Raw genomic sequence first — 15,372 nt, forward strand, 5'->3', positions numbered from 1 at the left:
TAAAAAGATTGTTTTCTTCTTTACCGTCACTTTATACTTTGTTTCCTTTTTTCCTTTTCTTTGTTTCATTTTTGCTTTTAATAGTAAAAATAATAATAATATAATAATAATAAATTTATGAAATTTCCCGAATACGGGATGAATAAAGTTATCCAATCCAATATAAAAATAGCTTATATTTTCTAACTAACACTGGTTCATCTGTTGTGCAGTACCCCTAAACACCTAGCAGGGGGCGTCCTCACATAAATCTCTCTCTCTCTCCCCTCTCGCGCGTGCATGCGCGTGCGCGACCGCGGGCTTTCCCAGTGTTTAAGGAGACTGTAGAGACAGAAGACGAGGAGGAGGAAGAGGATGAAGGTGTGCGTCGTTAATGACAGCTGAGAGCCCAAAAAGCCCAAACTTTGTAACGCCGCCATTTTTTCCTCGCACCTGATAACAACAGGTAAAACCAAAAAAAAAAAAAAATCCTGCCAAAACTCCATCCACATTCCTGCACTTCCATCATCTTCCTCCTCTTGTCATCTCCATCCTCTTCTTCACAAGTGCTCTTCCTTTCTTCTCATGGATTTTTGCATGTATGGAATCATCCATCAACGCGCGCGGGGGTGCAAAATCGTGGGTTTTGTTCGATTAACGATCCTTATCGGGGGAGATGTACGAGATGTTCTTTGTCCTCACTGATGAGACCGTTGAGGGTGCCGCTAAAACGACATTTTTTTTCCCAAATTACTACAAGTGACAGTTTTGCTACCCACCGAAAAAACGCGGGATATTTTTTTGTTGTTCACTTTTTTTGACACGTCATCCGCACTTTGACCGAATGTCATCTCTGGCAACTTTGAAAAAAATTCTTGTGACGCAGACTCGCTGGGGATTTTTTTATGTTGGTGCAGTTTTTGACCCAAAAAGGTCCTTTTTTCCAATTCCAAAAACATGTTAAAAATGGTAATGGTCCTACAGTTTTGATCAAATTCACTATTTTCCAACAGGTTGATTGACAGAATCAATTTTGAATGAAAGGTATCAGGCTTCTTTTTTTGGGCAATTTGGCCAAAAAATGGGGAAAAACAATTCACCTTCCATTTTTAACAGTCTGTGTATAAAAAACACTCAATGTCTATTGGAGGTATAAAAAAAACCTCATGTCACATCTCCTCTCACTTGCTGATGACTTTGGGGCAGTTACGACTCACTTTTCGTTGATTTTGGGGCATTTTGGGTTACACCCCGTCCATTTTGGGTCACACCCCGTCTATTTTGGGTCATGCCCCGTCCATTTTGGCGCATTTTGGGGTCACTATCCGTCCATTTTGGGTCAAACCCCGTCCATTTTGGGGCCACTGCCCGTCCATTTTGGGTCACACCCCGTCTATTTTGGGTCATGCCCCGTCCATTTTGGCGCATTTTGGGGTCACTATCCGTCCATTTTGGGTCAAACCCCGTCCATTTTGGGGCCACTGCCCGTCCATTTTGGGTCACACCCCGTCCATTTTGGGTCACACCCCGTCTATTTTGGGTCATGCCCCGTCCATTTTGGCGCATTTTGGGGTCACTATCCGTCCATTTTGGGTCAAACCCCGTCCATTTTGGGGCCACTGCCCGTCCATTTTGGGTCACACCCCGTCTATTTTGGGTCATGCCCCGTCCATTTTGGCGCATTTTGGGGCCACTGTCCGTCCATTTTGGGTCAAACCCCCTCCATTTTGGGGCCACTGTCCCGTCCGTCCATTTTGGGTCAAACCCCATCCATTTTGGGGCCACTGCCCGTCCATTTTGGGTCACGCCCCGTCCATTTTGGCGCATTAACGAGCGGGAAATTCCCTTGGCAGAAACGGCGAGATGAGCGACGCGTACGACTCGTCGGCGTGCGACTCGCTGGGCCTGCTGGAGTCGGCGTGCCTGACCAAAGTGGAGCTGAGGCTGACGTGCAAAGGCATCAGCGATCGCGACGCGCTGTCCAAGCCCGACCCCTGCGTGGTCCTCAACATGCAGTCGCATGGCCGCTGGATGGAGGTGCGGCGTCCGGCCGGCCGGCCGCCGTCGCCACCCGTTTTTTTCTTTTTTCTCTCACCGTCCCACCGTTCATTTCAGGTGGACCGCACGGAGGTGATGCGCAGCTGCGTCAACCCGTCCTACTCCAAAGTCTTCACGCTGGACTTTTATTTTGAAGAGGTGCAGCGTTTGCGCTTCGAGCTTCACGACATTAACAACGGCAACTACAACGGCGCCAAGGACGCCGACTTCCTGGGCGCCGTGGAGTGCACCTTGGGACAGGTAGCTCGCCGCCCGCCACTCGCCCCGCCCCTTCGTCCCGCCCCTTTCGCTAACCCGGCCGACGCTTACCCGCGCAGATCGTATCGCAGAGGAAGTTGTCCAAAGCGCTGTTGAGGCCGGGAGGAAACGTGGGCAAAACCATCATCACGGTGAGTGGCGAGAAAAGTCCAATCCATTTGGTCTGGGAGATGCGGAAATTGGGTGTGGCTTTCCCTTGAGCTAAAGGCTTTATTGGTTTCACATCCAGTTGATTTTGAGGTCATTCTGGGTCAAATCTGCTTGATTTCGGGTCACTTCCTGTCGAGCAATTTTATGTCGTTCGCTGTAGACCTGAAAATGTCGTGTGCGGTCGGTCGATTGGTCGCTGGTCTTTTGGTCGCCGTCTTTTGGTCGCGGTCTTTTGGTTGCCCGGACCGCAACAACGGGCGACCAAAAGACCGACGACCAATCGACCGGCGACCAATCGACCGGCAACCAATCGACCGTGTACCGAAAATGTTGGCCCCTTTTCATTTCCAGGTCACTTCCTGATGGTTTTGGGCTTTTTAGTGGGGCCTTTCCATTGATTTGGGGGCAATTCCAGGCCTTTTTTTTGTCCATTCTGGGCTAGAACTAGGTCACTTTCTCTCTATTTTGGGACACTTACGCTGCCAGTCCAAATGGATTGGACGCCTATAGCCGTCGGTAGCTAGCGGCCAAGGCGTTGGTGACATGTTGAAAAAGATGGCGTCCGTACGTGTGTTTAGATCTCAGCCGAGGAGTTGACGGGGAACGACGACTACATCGAGCTTTCCTTCAGCGCCAGGAAGTTGGACGACAAGGTAACTTACACACACACACACACACACACACACACTATGAAAGCCCGTCAAGGACACACAAGAGGATTATACACAACTTAAATGCTCTCACGCACGCTAATGGATTTTTGGGGCTTTCTTGCATGGCTGAAATGTTCTCGCAGATTTACTGATTTTTTTTTCGAATTACATGCCACCAAAATGCCATCTCACACACACATAAATACACACACACACACAACTGAAATGCACACACACACACACACACACACACACACACACACACATGGAATATCCAACTGAATGTTCTCACACACTATTAATTTTCTCCACTTATCCATAGCCCAAGATGTTCTCACACATTGATGCCGCATTTCTGAACCATTTTTGGCCTCTCTCTCTCTCTCTCACTCAAATGACTTTGAAATGCTCTCATACACAATTGAAACTGTTTTAAAGCCACGACTAGTAAAAGAAATTTCCGCTTACTCTCTCACAATTTCAACCCTGAGTACGCCACTATTGAATTATTCCCAAACAACAACACAACTACATCACGGTCAGCCACTATTGACTTTTTAATGGCTACTTATACGACTGAAATGCTTACTCTCACATAACTTAAACTCTATTTCACCACTCCGGAATTGTTCTCACACATAAACACAATTGAAACACTGGCAAACACGCTAACAAAAAAAAAAAACATCACCCACTATTGAATTTTTGAATCCCTACTTATTTCACTGAAATGCTTACTCTCACACAACCTAAACACTCTTACACAACTTGAATGATTCTCACACATAGACACAACCGAAACGCCTGCCATCACACTAATAAACCGTCGTCAGCCACTATTGATTTTTTTAATGCCTACTTGTACTACTGAAATGTTTACTCTCACACAACCTAAACACTTACACCACTCCTGAATTATTCTCACACATATTCACAACTCAAACGCCTTCCAACACACTCACTTATTGTTGAAATTTGAATTCTTCCCAACTCTCACACAACTTCAACTTTCACTGATATCCAACTACTCTCACACATATTCAAATACTCTCACACATTCAAATGCTCTCACACATATTCAAAACTCAAACAATACTAGTGATTTCCTCATGCACATGTACGTACTATAAATATACGTGAAATGCTCTTGCGTCTAACTATAAAATATGATCTCACACATTTTTTGCTCTCACACATCGGTCAACTCCAACCCATTTAGGACTTTTTCAGCAAGTCGGACCCCTTCCTGGAAATCTACCGTCTGAACGAGGACGCCACTCTGCAGCTGGTCTACAGGACAGAGGTAGGAAATGACGCCAGGCCCCGCCCCGTCCCGCCAAGCCACGCCCCCTGATTTTACCGTTTCCTTCTCAGACGGTGATGAACAACTTGAACCCCGTGTGGAATACTTTCAAAGTTTCCCTCAACTCGCTTTGCAACGGAGACCACCAGCGCAAGTTGCAGGCAAGTACATGAGCTGCCATGGACGTCCAATCACGGACATCCAATCACGGACGTCCAACCGCGGAGCTTGCGCCAACGTTCTCGAACGTTTGAAGATGGCGCCCGGGGGGATTAAAAACGAAAATGGAAAGGAAGGAGGCGAGGAGGAGAGTCGGCGGGCGCGCTAATTGACTTGCTTGATGTCCTCGCCATCAGCACGCAAACATGGAACCCAACGCCAATCGCCTTCCTTCTTTCAATCCGTTCCTCCCTCCATCCTTTCCTTCCTTCCTTCCTTCCTCTCTCTCTCTCTTTGTCTCCATCCTTTGCTTCCTTCCTTCCTTTTCCTACTGGTGTCAATCCATTCTCTGTCTTGCCTTTTTGTGTTCAGCAATCCATCTTTCCTACTTCCCTTCCCTCCTTTCATTTGACCTTGTTCCCATCCTCAAGATGCCCCGCCCACATTCAGACATCTGTCCGTCCATCTTTCTTTTCCTCTGGTGACTTCTAATCATCTTTTCTTCGCCTTTATGTCCCGCCCTTTCCTCCATTTTGACCTTCTCTCCATCATTACCGCATTCAAACCCTCCACTTCATCGCCACCGTCTTTCTCACCTATACACCCCGCCCCCCTCATTATTGGGGCGGTCCTTTCACCTTTGGTTTGCTGGCCCCTCCCCTATTCCTATTCCTCCCCCCCAGTGCACCGTGTGGGACTGGGACTCGAACGGGAAGCACGACTACATCGGCGAATTCGAGGCCACCTTCCAAGAGATGCGGGGCGCCATCGAGGGACGCCAGGTAAGCCCCGCCCACCCCCAAACCGATCCGAGCCGCCATATTGGACGCGGTCAAAAGGGTCTCAAAGTTGCGTGTTGGCAGGTGCAATGGCCGTGCATCAACTCCAAATACAAAGTGAAGAAGAAGGCTTACAAGAACTCCGGCATCGTCATCCTCAACCAGTGCAAGGTCAGTAGGGGGAGGGACTTATCGTCCGCTTTCCAACCTGGAACCGATGAGGGCGGAGCCAATAGACAGCCGCTTCCCTTAATGAGGACAGCCAATAGAATAGAAGCCGCTTCGTGCTTTCATTAACGATGTTGCGTCACCGTGTCCGTTCCTTCATTTTTCCATCCTTACGAGGGTGCCGGAGCCCATCCCGGCCACCTCAATTCATTTAACAGCCAATCGCAAGGCACCAAAGACGAGATCAGCTCAGCATCTCGGCCGCGATGAAAATCATTCATTCCATTTCTGAAGCGCATATCCTCACAAGAGCCGCGGGGGGTGCTGGAGCCTATCCCAGCTAACTACAGGGGCCAGGCAGGGGAGCACCCTGAATTGCTAGCCAGCCAATCACAGGGCACAGGGAGACAAACCACACATAGCTGGTGACAATTTAGCCTACATTAGCCTAGCATGAATGTTTTTGGAATGTGGGAGGAAAGCAGGGCACCTGGAGAAAACACACACAAGCCAGGGGAGAACATGCAAACTCCACAGGGTGAGGACCCACCTGGGCTCGAACCCACGACCACAAAAGTGTGAGGCCGACGCTCTAACCCAGGGGTGGGGAACCTTTTTGAAAGAGAGAGCCATAAACAATTCCTATTTTCAAATGTTATTCCTTGTGAGCCATACTCACAATTTAAACATCAAAATATACATGACATTTTGTAGTCATTTTGTCACTTTTAAAGTACAAAAAGTCTGAATTCCTTTGACAACGTTGTTACGCTGTTGCTAATCAATGAATATCAATGAGTTCAATGAGTAGCAATGAAATCAATGACACGGTCCCGACGTGACGTTCCCATTGGTGCGTTCGGGACTCTGCTCTCTCACCACTGGTTTCCATATTTGAGCTCAGAGCCACATGTGGCTCCCGAGCCATAGGTTCCCTACACCTGCTCTAACCACTTATCCACAATAAAAATATCGAGAAATTTCACAAATTTTTGAGCAAAAATCACCTTGTTTTTTGACCAGAAAGTGCATTTTTCTTCTCATTTTGCTCCGCTTCTTGTTGCCCTCATTCCATTGTTCCGCTTGCCCTCATCCGCAATCCCACCGAACGTGTCGAGGGGACCGCGGACCCCCCTCCCCGTCCCCCAGAACCCCTCTTCCCCGCCCCCTCACCCATCCCCGCTCCACTTCATTCCCATTTCCCATCTTCAGCGCAGTACAATTTAGCATTAAAGTGACGTGCGAGAGGTCAGAGGTCGCTTCCACGTTGAAAGTTAGTTTATTTATTTCATTATTTTTTGTGTGTGACTCTTGCGTTGTGGTCCTCCCAGATCATCAAGATGCATTCTTTCCTGGATTACATCATGGGGGGATGCCAGATCCAATTTACGGTGAGCGCAGCCCGAGCGCCATCCAGGTCAGCGTCCCTCCCGCTTCTCATTTTCGCCGGAGAAGGAAGCGCGGCGGGTACCCGGAGCGGTCCGGCCCGGGGTTGCCACGGCAACCGTAACCAAGGCAACACCGACCCGCCGCCCCGGTGTCCCACTTAGAGGCCGCGGTTCCGCCCGTCGTCCCGACGGCCCCGCCGCCGCCGGCGCCGTGTCCACGCGGCGAAACCGGATGAGGCGGGAGCCCGTTTCAAAATAAAAGGGGGAGGTTACACTCTTTTGCCGGCGTTGACCGCGCAATCAAAGTTGGCGGTCGTGGCAAAAAGTCAAGGAAGTGACGGATAATAAACAGGAAGTGACAAAAATGGTCAAAGAATGTCCCCAAGACATCAGGAAGTGACCGAAAAATCAATTAAAATGAGACTAAGGGGACAGGAAGTCAGCTGGTCATGCCCCAAATCATCAGGAAGTGACCCAAAAATCAATAGAAAGGACAATAATTGGACAGGAAGTCAGCAGGTCATGCCCCAAATCATCAGGAAGTGACCTAAAATTCAATTAAAATGAGACTAATTGGACAGGAAGTCAGCAGATCGTGTCCCCAAATCAACAGGAAGTGACCTAAAATTCAATTAAAATGACCCCAAATAAACAAGAATTGACCCAATCAATAGAGCCTGAGCCAAAATGGCTCACGAGTGCCCTCAAAGCAAGGAAAAGTGAACCAAAATGAAGTCAGCCAGGCCTTCCGCTTGAAATGGATTGGACGTCCCCCACCCCGTGACGGTCCTCTGTCCCCGCCAGGTGGCCATCGACTTCACGGCGTCCAACGGCGACCCTCGCAACAGCTGCTCTCTGCACTACATCCACCCGTACCGGCCCAACGAGTACCTGAAGGCGCTGGTCGCCGTGGGCGAGATCTGCCAGGACTACGACAGGTGGGCCGTCATTGGATGGCACGACAGGGGGTCATTTCGAGATCGGCGACCAATCTCCGCCTTTTTTTCCTTCTTTCAGCGACAAAATGTTCCCGGCGTTTGGGTTTGGCGCTCGCATCCCACCCGACTACAAGGTAAAGTTTGGCGTAAAATGAATGGTTTAAATGAATTTAAACAATGGTTTAAATAGCTTTAATTAATTCAAATAATAGTGTAAATTGTTTAAATAAATGTACATAATTATTCAAATTAATTATTAAGTCATTATTCAAACGATTATATATCAATATAAACTAGTTGTGACTTTATTTTAATGTCAATCCTTTGACTTTGATGGGATTTTTGCCCCTACCAACATGGCCGCCGCATAGCCACTTTGGTAAGGACGCTGAAAGGTGGCTTTTTCATGCATTTGCCATGAATTCAAATGAATTTATCTCTGATACATGTCCAATCCTTTTGAAGTGGGAGGGTGGCAGCGAATGAACATTTGTCCAGACCTCCTACTTCAACGGAATTGGACATCTCGCAATGACACGCAATGAGTTAAGCAGAGTGCGACCGTAGCATGTTAGCAAAGAGTCATTTAGCATTAAAAACGAACAAAAAGTATATTTTTTTACATATATTAGAATAAAAGCGTTACAGAAACGGGAGCCAAAAAATGTGACGCCGTGACGCGACTAAAAAAAGCGCTAAATGCTAACAAACAAAGGCCTGATGAGCACAAGAGCCACGGGCAAATATGAATACATAAAAGATGAAAAGGTCGACGTCGCCGATTGAAGTTTTGTCCTCTTCCTCCCCCCGCAGGTCTCCCATGACTTTGCGGTGAATTTTAACGAGGAAAACCCCGAGTGCGCAGGTAAGATCTTGGCGAATACGCGCAAAATATTTTGGAACATTTAAATACGGATCAGGTGTCCTAGTGGTTATCGCGCCTGTCTCGCAGTTCTGGGGTCGAGGGTTCGATCCCAGGTGGCTCCTCACTGTAGCGTGGAGTTTGCATGTTCTCCCCGGACTGCCGTGGGTTTTCTCCAGGTACTCCGGTGTCCTCCCACGTTCCAAAAACAGGCATGCTAAGCTCATTAGATGCTAAATTGCCTTAACGATAGAGTTATGATTGGCTATGATTGGTTGGCTGGAGTTGGGGGGCAAAAAAAATATGCCTAAAATTGATCTAAACCGCAAACGAGGATTATTTTGGATGCCTTTCGGTCCTGGGCTCTAATTGGATGTCGTCAGAGCTGTCGCTAAAATAAGCTAAGCTAGGCGCTAACGGCGTCTGGCGTCTTAAAGGTCATGTAGCAAGCGCTAATTGAAAGCGCCGGCGTTCCCTCAGCGAAAAATTGAACTTGCGTATAAATGTGAAATGACTTAATAAAAATCCAAATTATATGAAGTAAAAAAAATGTTAATAAATATAACCTTCCCAGCATACAATTAAAACTATGAAACATTTGCAATCAAGTGATACTAAGAGACATATTCAATATTCTTTTTTTCTTCTGAAAATGCAGAGCACAAAAAAGCAATTAGAAAAACTAGACATCAAGTTTAACACATCACCCCGAAAATAGAACAAAAATCGGATTCAAATTATAGTTATACATTTCAATTGAAAATATAGCAAATAGCATAGCATAGCATATAGGTTTGTATTATATATTAACCTTTGTGGTTCTGTTTCATAATGTTTCTTTGTGGCATTATACTGCGTTTAGGAATATTTGACTGGCGTAACACCATATAATCAAAGTGATGGTTTTCTGTTTGTTGTTGTTGTTGTTGTTGTTGTTGTTGTTTTTTTTAAGGCATTCAGGGCGTGGTGGAGGCCTACCAAGCGTGCTTACCCAAACTTCAACTGTACGGACCCACCAACATCGCTCCCATTATCCACAAAGTGGCTAACTCCGCCTCCCAGGAGCTCCACACCAAAGAGGCCATGGTAAAACGATTGATTTATTCATCTCTTCCTTTTTTTTAAAAGAAAAACAATATTTAAAAAATATTTTTTATGTAATTTTCCAATTTTTTTATCTTTAAAAACATATACAGTGGTACCTCGATATACGAGATTAATCCGTTCCGGAACTGAGCTCGTATGACGAGATTCTCGTAACTCGAGCGGAAGTTTCCCATTGAAATGAATGGGAAACAAATGAATTCGTTCCAACTCTCTGAAAAAAACACCAAAAACAGGATATTGGATGGGAAAAAATGTTTTATTTCTTCTAATTTCCCATCTATTAACAAAGTTTTTTTGTCGCCGGTCTTTTGGTCGCCCGGAACTTGCTAAGACCCTGACGGACGTCGCTTCTTAAAGGGACAGCGCATGTACATACAAACTCTTATACACGTCGGCTCAGTGAAAATACTCATGGCCATTGTTGGCTTTGATTCATGCGTAGACCATCTTGTTTTACCTTGTTTTGTCGCCGGTCTTTTGGTCGCCGGTCTTTTGGTCGCCCGGACCGCGACCAAAAGACTGCGACCAAAGGACGGCGACCAAAAGACCCCACACGGGTCCCGCTAACCGAGTCTCCCGGGCAGCAATACTTCATCCTCCTGATCCTGACGGACGGCGTGATCACGGACATGGCGGACACGCGCGAGGCCATCGTGCAGGCCTCGCGCCTACCCATGTCGGTCATCATCGTGGGCGTTGGCAACGCCGACTTCGGGGACATGCAGATGCTGGACGGCGACGACGGCGTCCTGCGCTCGCCCCGCGGCGAGCCCGTCCTCAGAGACATCGTGCAGTTCGTGCCCTTCAGGAACTTTAAGCACGTAAGAGCCGACAATTCATTCATTTTCCCAACCGCTTACCCTCAGGAGGGTCGCTCGCGGAGGGTGCTGGAGCCTATCCCAGCTAACTACGGGCACACCCAGAATTGGTGGCCGGCCCATCGCAGGTGCAAAACTCCCCAAAAGATAAGAAAATGATTGATTAAGCCATTAAAATGAATAAGAAATTCAGACATTTTTCAATGGAGTGAAATGGCTAATGGCAGCTTAGTAAACATACGCATGTAAACAAGGACACAAATCTAATCACTCATAGCTAAGAACAAGTTAGCATAGAATTAGCGTAACATGAGTGTTTTGGGGATGTGGGAGGAAAGTGGAGTACCCGAAGAAAACCCACACAAGCCTGGAGAGAACATGAAAATGGCTCAATGTAGCCGCTACATGGACCAATGGCAGCCTTGCTACATTGTAGCAGCAATAGAGATGAAGAATCCCGGCGCCATTTTGATGTGCCAACGCGAGGCTCCCATTGGTCGATATGGCGGCGCTCGAGTTGGCATCGCAAACACGGCGATGTGCCAACGCCAAGCTCTCATTGGTGCGTCCGGGACCAGCTGAATTGAATGGAATGCTTTTATTTTCATGATACATTTTAGCTTATAGCTTAGCACCCATCCAAAGAGCCGTGTCTGGCTCGCGAGCCGCATGTTCCCAACCCCGGAAGCTGGCTTACAAAAGGCTAATATGTATTAAAAATGAATTTGAATAGTCTCTTGATACATTTTAGCTTACCGCTTAGCACCCATCCAAAGAGCCGTGTCTGCCTCGCGAGCCGCATGTTCCCAACCCCTGCAGCTGGCTTACAAAAGATAATAATGGCTAATATGTATTCAAATGAATTTTAATAGTCTCTTGCTCTGTCAAAATGTGAAGTGTGGAACGTGTCCAACGTAGCGAGCGCTAAAGTTTTTGTTTACCGCCCTCAGGCGTCGCCGGCGGCTTTGGCCAAGAGCGTCCTCGCCGAGGTTCCCAATCAGGTGGTGGACTACTACAACGGCAGAGGCATCAAACCCAAAGTGGCCAGCCAGTACCACGCCTCCAGGACCTTCGGACCCTAAATGCCTGGACCCAGGCCCTCCCCTAAACCCCACCCCCAAAAAAGCACAATTTTTGGACTTTGTCAAAGTCCCCCGTTTCCTCCTTTGTTCATGTTTGAGGGCGGGACTTCCTGTCTTGTGTGGGAGCATGCGATGGATGGGTTAGCTAGCCTGTTGCCTGACTAGCTCTTTGTAGCGGTTTAGAAGCCTTAGCGCCTTTCGGGGAGAGGGGCACGTCCGCGGCTTGCGAGACGGACAGTGAGTCGTTGCTAATGCGTCGCTAGCGCGTGGTCCATAGCTAGCTAGCTAGCAAGCACTACTCCGTAACCTTACCTCAAGCGGGTCGAGGATGCGGCTAGCATGTTGGGAGAAGCTAGCTTCCTGGAAAGGATCTTTAAGCACAAGAATTTAGGGGAAACTAAAGGAAGCAAGCTAGTTAGCCAATCATGTTTCACGCGCGACCCTATTCGTAGCCCTACTGTCAACCACCCTCCCACTAGCGGAGGCTAGTTGAGGCTAGCAAAAGTTACTGGAAGAAGTGGGTGGGCCAATGATTTGGTGTAAGCTAGCAAAAACTAGCACAGGGCAGCTAGATGCCCAATGAATTTTAAGCACAACAACTTAGCTGATCAGGAGCAAGCTAGTTAGCCAATGATTTTAAGGACAATAACTTAGCTTTCCCCAATGAGTTTTAAGCACAACAACTTAGCTCAGTGGGAGCAAGCTAGTTAGCCAATGATTTTAAGGACAATAATTTAGCTTACCTGAAGCAAGCTAGTTAGCCAATGATTTTTTAAGTACAATAACTTAGCTTAGCTGAAGCAAGCTAGTTAGCCAATTATGTTTCGTAACAACCGGCGAGGCCCCGTCTAAGCCTATCATTAACCATGCCCCTGTCATCGAAGTTATAATGATTTTTACACACAGAAATGCAAGCTAGCTAGCCAATTATGTTTCATAAGCAATGGCGACGCCCCCGTGCCCTTGGCACATGGTTGATGGCTAACTGTAGCGCTAAACCTACCGTTAACCACGCCCCCGTCATCGAAGACAGCTCGTTGGCTAATGATTTTTACACGAGGGACTGCTAGCTAGCTAGCTAGCTAGCCAATTATAATGATTTTTACACGCAGAAATGCAAGCTAGCTAGGCAATTATGTTTCATAAGCAATGGCAACGCCCCCGTGCTCTTGGCACATGGTTGATGGCTAACTGTAGCGCTAAACCTACCGTTAACCACGCCCCCGTCATCGAAGGCAGCTCGTTGGCTAATGATTTTTGCGTGCGGGAATGCTAGCTAGGTGGTCAATGATTTATTAGCAATAACTCTGAGAACAAAATACAAGCATGTAGCATCTTGCGTGTGTTAGCGTCGGCGCCCGTGACGCGTTTTAGGAGCACGAACGTTAGCGCTCGGTCGCAACGCAAAGCGTACGCTGGCCACGCCCCCGTCTCGCAAGCCGCTCACAGCCGCCATGGCCTTTTCCCACTGTAGTCGTTCGTGCATGTCGGGCGGAGGAAAGAATCTTGACTCTTGAATCTTGGACGTTTTTGGTGAACTTGACGCTCGCTGCCATTGTGCTTTTTTGCATGCGATAACATATCCGATAGCCTGACGAGCGTAGCCTCCGTTTTTTCCCCCTGCTCGGAAAACCGTTCCGTTTCGATGCGTTGGGATCTTCTGTCTTCCTGGCGGCCATTTTGACGCCTTACGTGGAATTGTTTGACACAAGATGGTGGACCGACCGGCCACGTGGCGGGATGGCGACCATTAAACTTTTGTTACCGTCAAGAACGGAGTTTGTCTTCTTTTCGTTCGAGAGCGCGCCTTCGCAGGGGGTGCTGGAGCCTATCCCAGCTCATTAAATGGGGGACACCCTGAATCGGTGGACAGCCAATCGCGGGGCACGAGGAGACAAACAACCCATAATTTGTTGCTAGGGGCTATTTAGCTTACAATTAGCTTAGCGTGCATGCTCTTGCGGAAACCACGCAAGCCTGGGGATAACACACAAACTCCACACAGTGAGGATCACCTGGAATCGAACCCACGACCCCAGGACTGTAAGCCATATGCATTAACCACTTCACCATTTCTTGCTAGGGGCTATTTAGCATATAACTAGCTTAGCGTGCATGCTCTTGCGGAAAACACGCAAGCCTGGGGAGAACACACAAACTCCACACAATGAGGACCACCTGGAATCAAACCCACGACCCCAGGACTGTGAGCCATATGCATGAACCACTTCACCGCTGGACTAGAACTGGCAATAATCCCTTCAAACTCACCCAGGTGAACATAAAGAGACCTTGATGAAACCCCAGTCTACGCCAAGGTAACTCTTGAGGACACTTTATCAATATTTATTCTTCTTTCGGGCAGAAAAGTCAGGAAAATTGATTGGAGCGAGATCCTGAGCCACGGGCAGACACGGGTGAAAAAAGCCACTATTTTTCGTCAGTAATGGTTGAAAGTTGGTCTCCTCCGGGTGCCCCTCGGCATCCATTTTGCCGCCTCTCCGGGGACGTCCAATTTACAGTAATTGGTCGGCGCCGGCGGCCAGGTGGGGCGCAGGTGTCCAAATTCCAGCCACTTTTCATTGATTTCTCTTTTTCAGCCACCAAAACGCCGACCCACATATTAAACCAAGACTAAAACATATTTAAAATGCTGCATTGCATGATATCCTCACAACAAGGATCGCGGGGGGTGCCGGAGCCTATCCCAGAGCTCACTTCGGGGACCAGGCGGTGAAATCAAATAATAATCTAGATCACAGGTGTCAAAGTGGCGGCCCGGGGGCCAAATCTGGCCTGCCGCATCATTTTGTGCAGCCCGGGAAATTAAATGATGAGTGCCGACTTTCTGTTTTAGGATCAAATTCAAATGAAAAGTATAGATATATATTATATTTCCTGATTTTCCCCCTTTTAAATCAATCATTGTCATTTTTTAATCCATTTTTTCTGTATTTTTAGTTCAAAAATCATTTTGTAAAAAAAGCTAAAATAAACATTGTTTTAGATCTATAAAAAACGGAATACTCAGGGCTTTTAATCCAGTTCTTTTAATCCATTTATATAAAAAAATAATCTAAATATTATATCTAAAATGGTCCGGCCCACATGAAATGGAGTTGACGTTAACGCGGTCCGCGAACCAACCCGAGTCTGACACCCTTGATCTAGATGAACTCATGAGATAGCATTAACGGCAAGTTAGCATTTAGCACATCTGAATTTTAAACATTGTCCTGATTGCGAAATATTTTTTGATATGAAACCACACTGAGATGAGCTCATCTACGTAGAAATATTTCAATGGAATACAATTTGCGCCTCGACTTTGAGCGGGGTCACGTCACCCCCGGAGGCCTCGACGGAACTTTTGCCGTTCCGCTTGAGAAGGAAAAATTGCTTTGATAAATTTCCGTCTTCTGTGGTCGCAATCTCGCGCCGCTAGATTGCTTTCCGTCTCGTTTGGCTGATGCAAGCGGCGGCAACGCGCCGTCCACTTCCTGTTTCATTTCCTGGAAGCTGTAACTCGTCGGTCGACGTGGACGGCCACGGACGTCCGCCGAGTGGGGCGGCTAGCGATCGCTAGTGATTATTGTTCATTTGGGGGTATGACCAGGTTACTTCCTGTTCATTTTGGCTCACTTCCTAATGGTTTTGGGGCAATTTGTGG

General features: G+C 47.5%; 1 protein-coding gene across 1 annotated transcript; it reads left to right on the forward strand.

The window, feature by feature from the left end:
• The first annotated feature begins 322 nt into the window (after positions 1-322).
• On the forward strand, positions 323-13,470 carry cpne4a (copine IVa). Its single transcript, XM_077598260.1, has 16 exons — positions 323-445; positions 1,833-2,016; positions 2,095-2,277; positions 2,355-2,426; positions 3,024-3,098; positions 4,318-4,401; positions 4,473-4,562; positions 5,244-5,342; positions 5,424-5,510; positions 6,839-6,898; positions 7,700-7,833; positions 7,913-7,967; positions 8,647-8,698; positions 9,648-9,781; positions 10,387-10,623; positions 11,571-13,470. The coding sequence occupies exons 2-16, from the start codon at positions 1,843-1,845 to the stop codon at positions 11,700-11,702; spliced, it is 1,668 nt and encodes a 555-aa protein (XP_077454386.1). The 5' UTR covers positions 323-445; positions 1,833-1,842; the 3' UTR covers positions 11,703-13,470.
• Positions 13,471-15,372: the final 1,902 nt, after the last annotated feature.

Source organism: Stigmatopora argus, chromosome 4 (genome assembly GCF_051989625.1).
Source record: "Stigmatopora argus isolate UIUO_Sarg chromosome 4, RoL_Sarg_1.0, whole genome shotgun sequence".
NCBI lineage: Eukaryota > Metazoa > Chordata > Actinopteri > Syngnathiformes > Syngnathidae > Stigmatopora > Stigmatopora argus.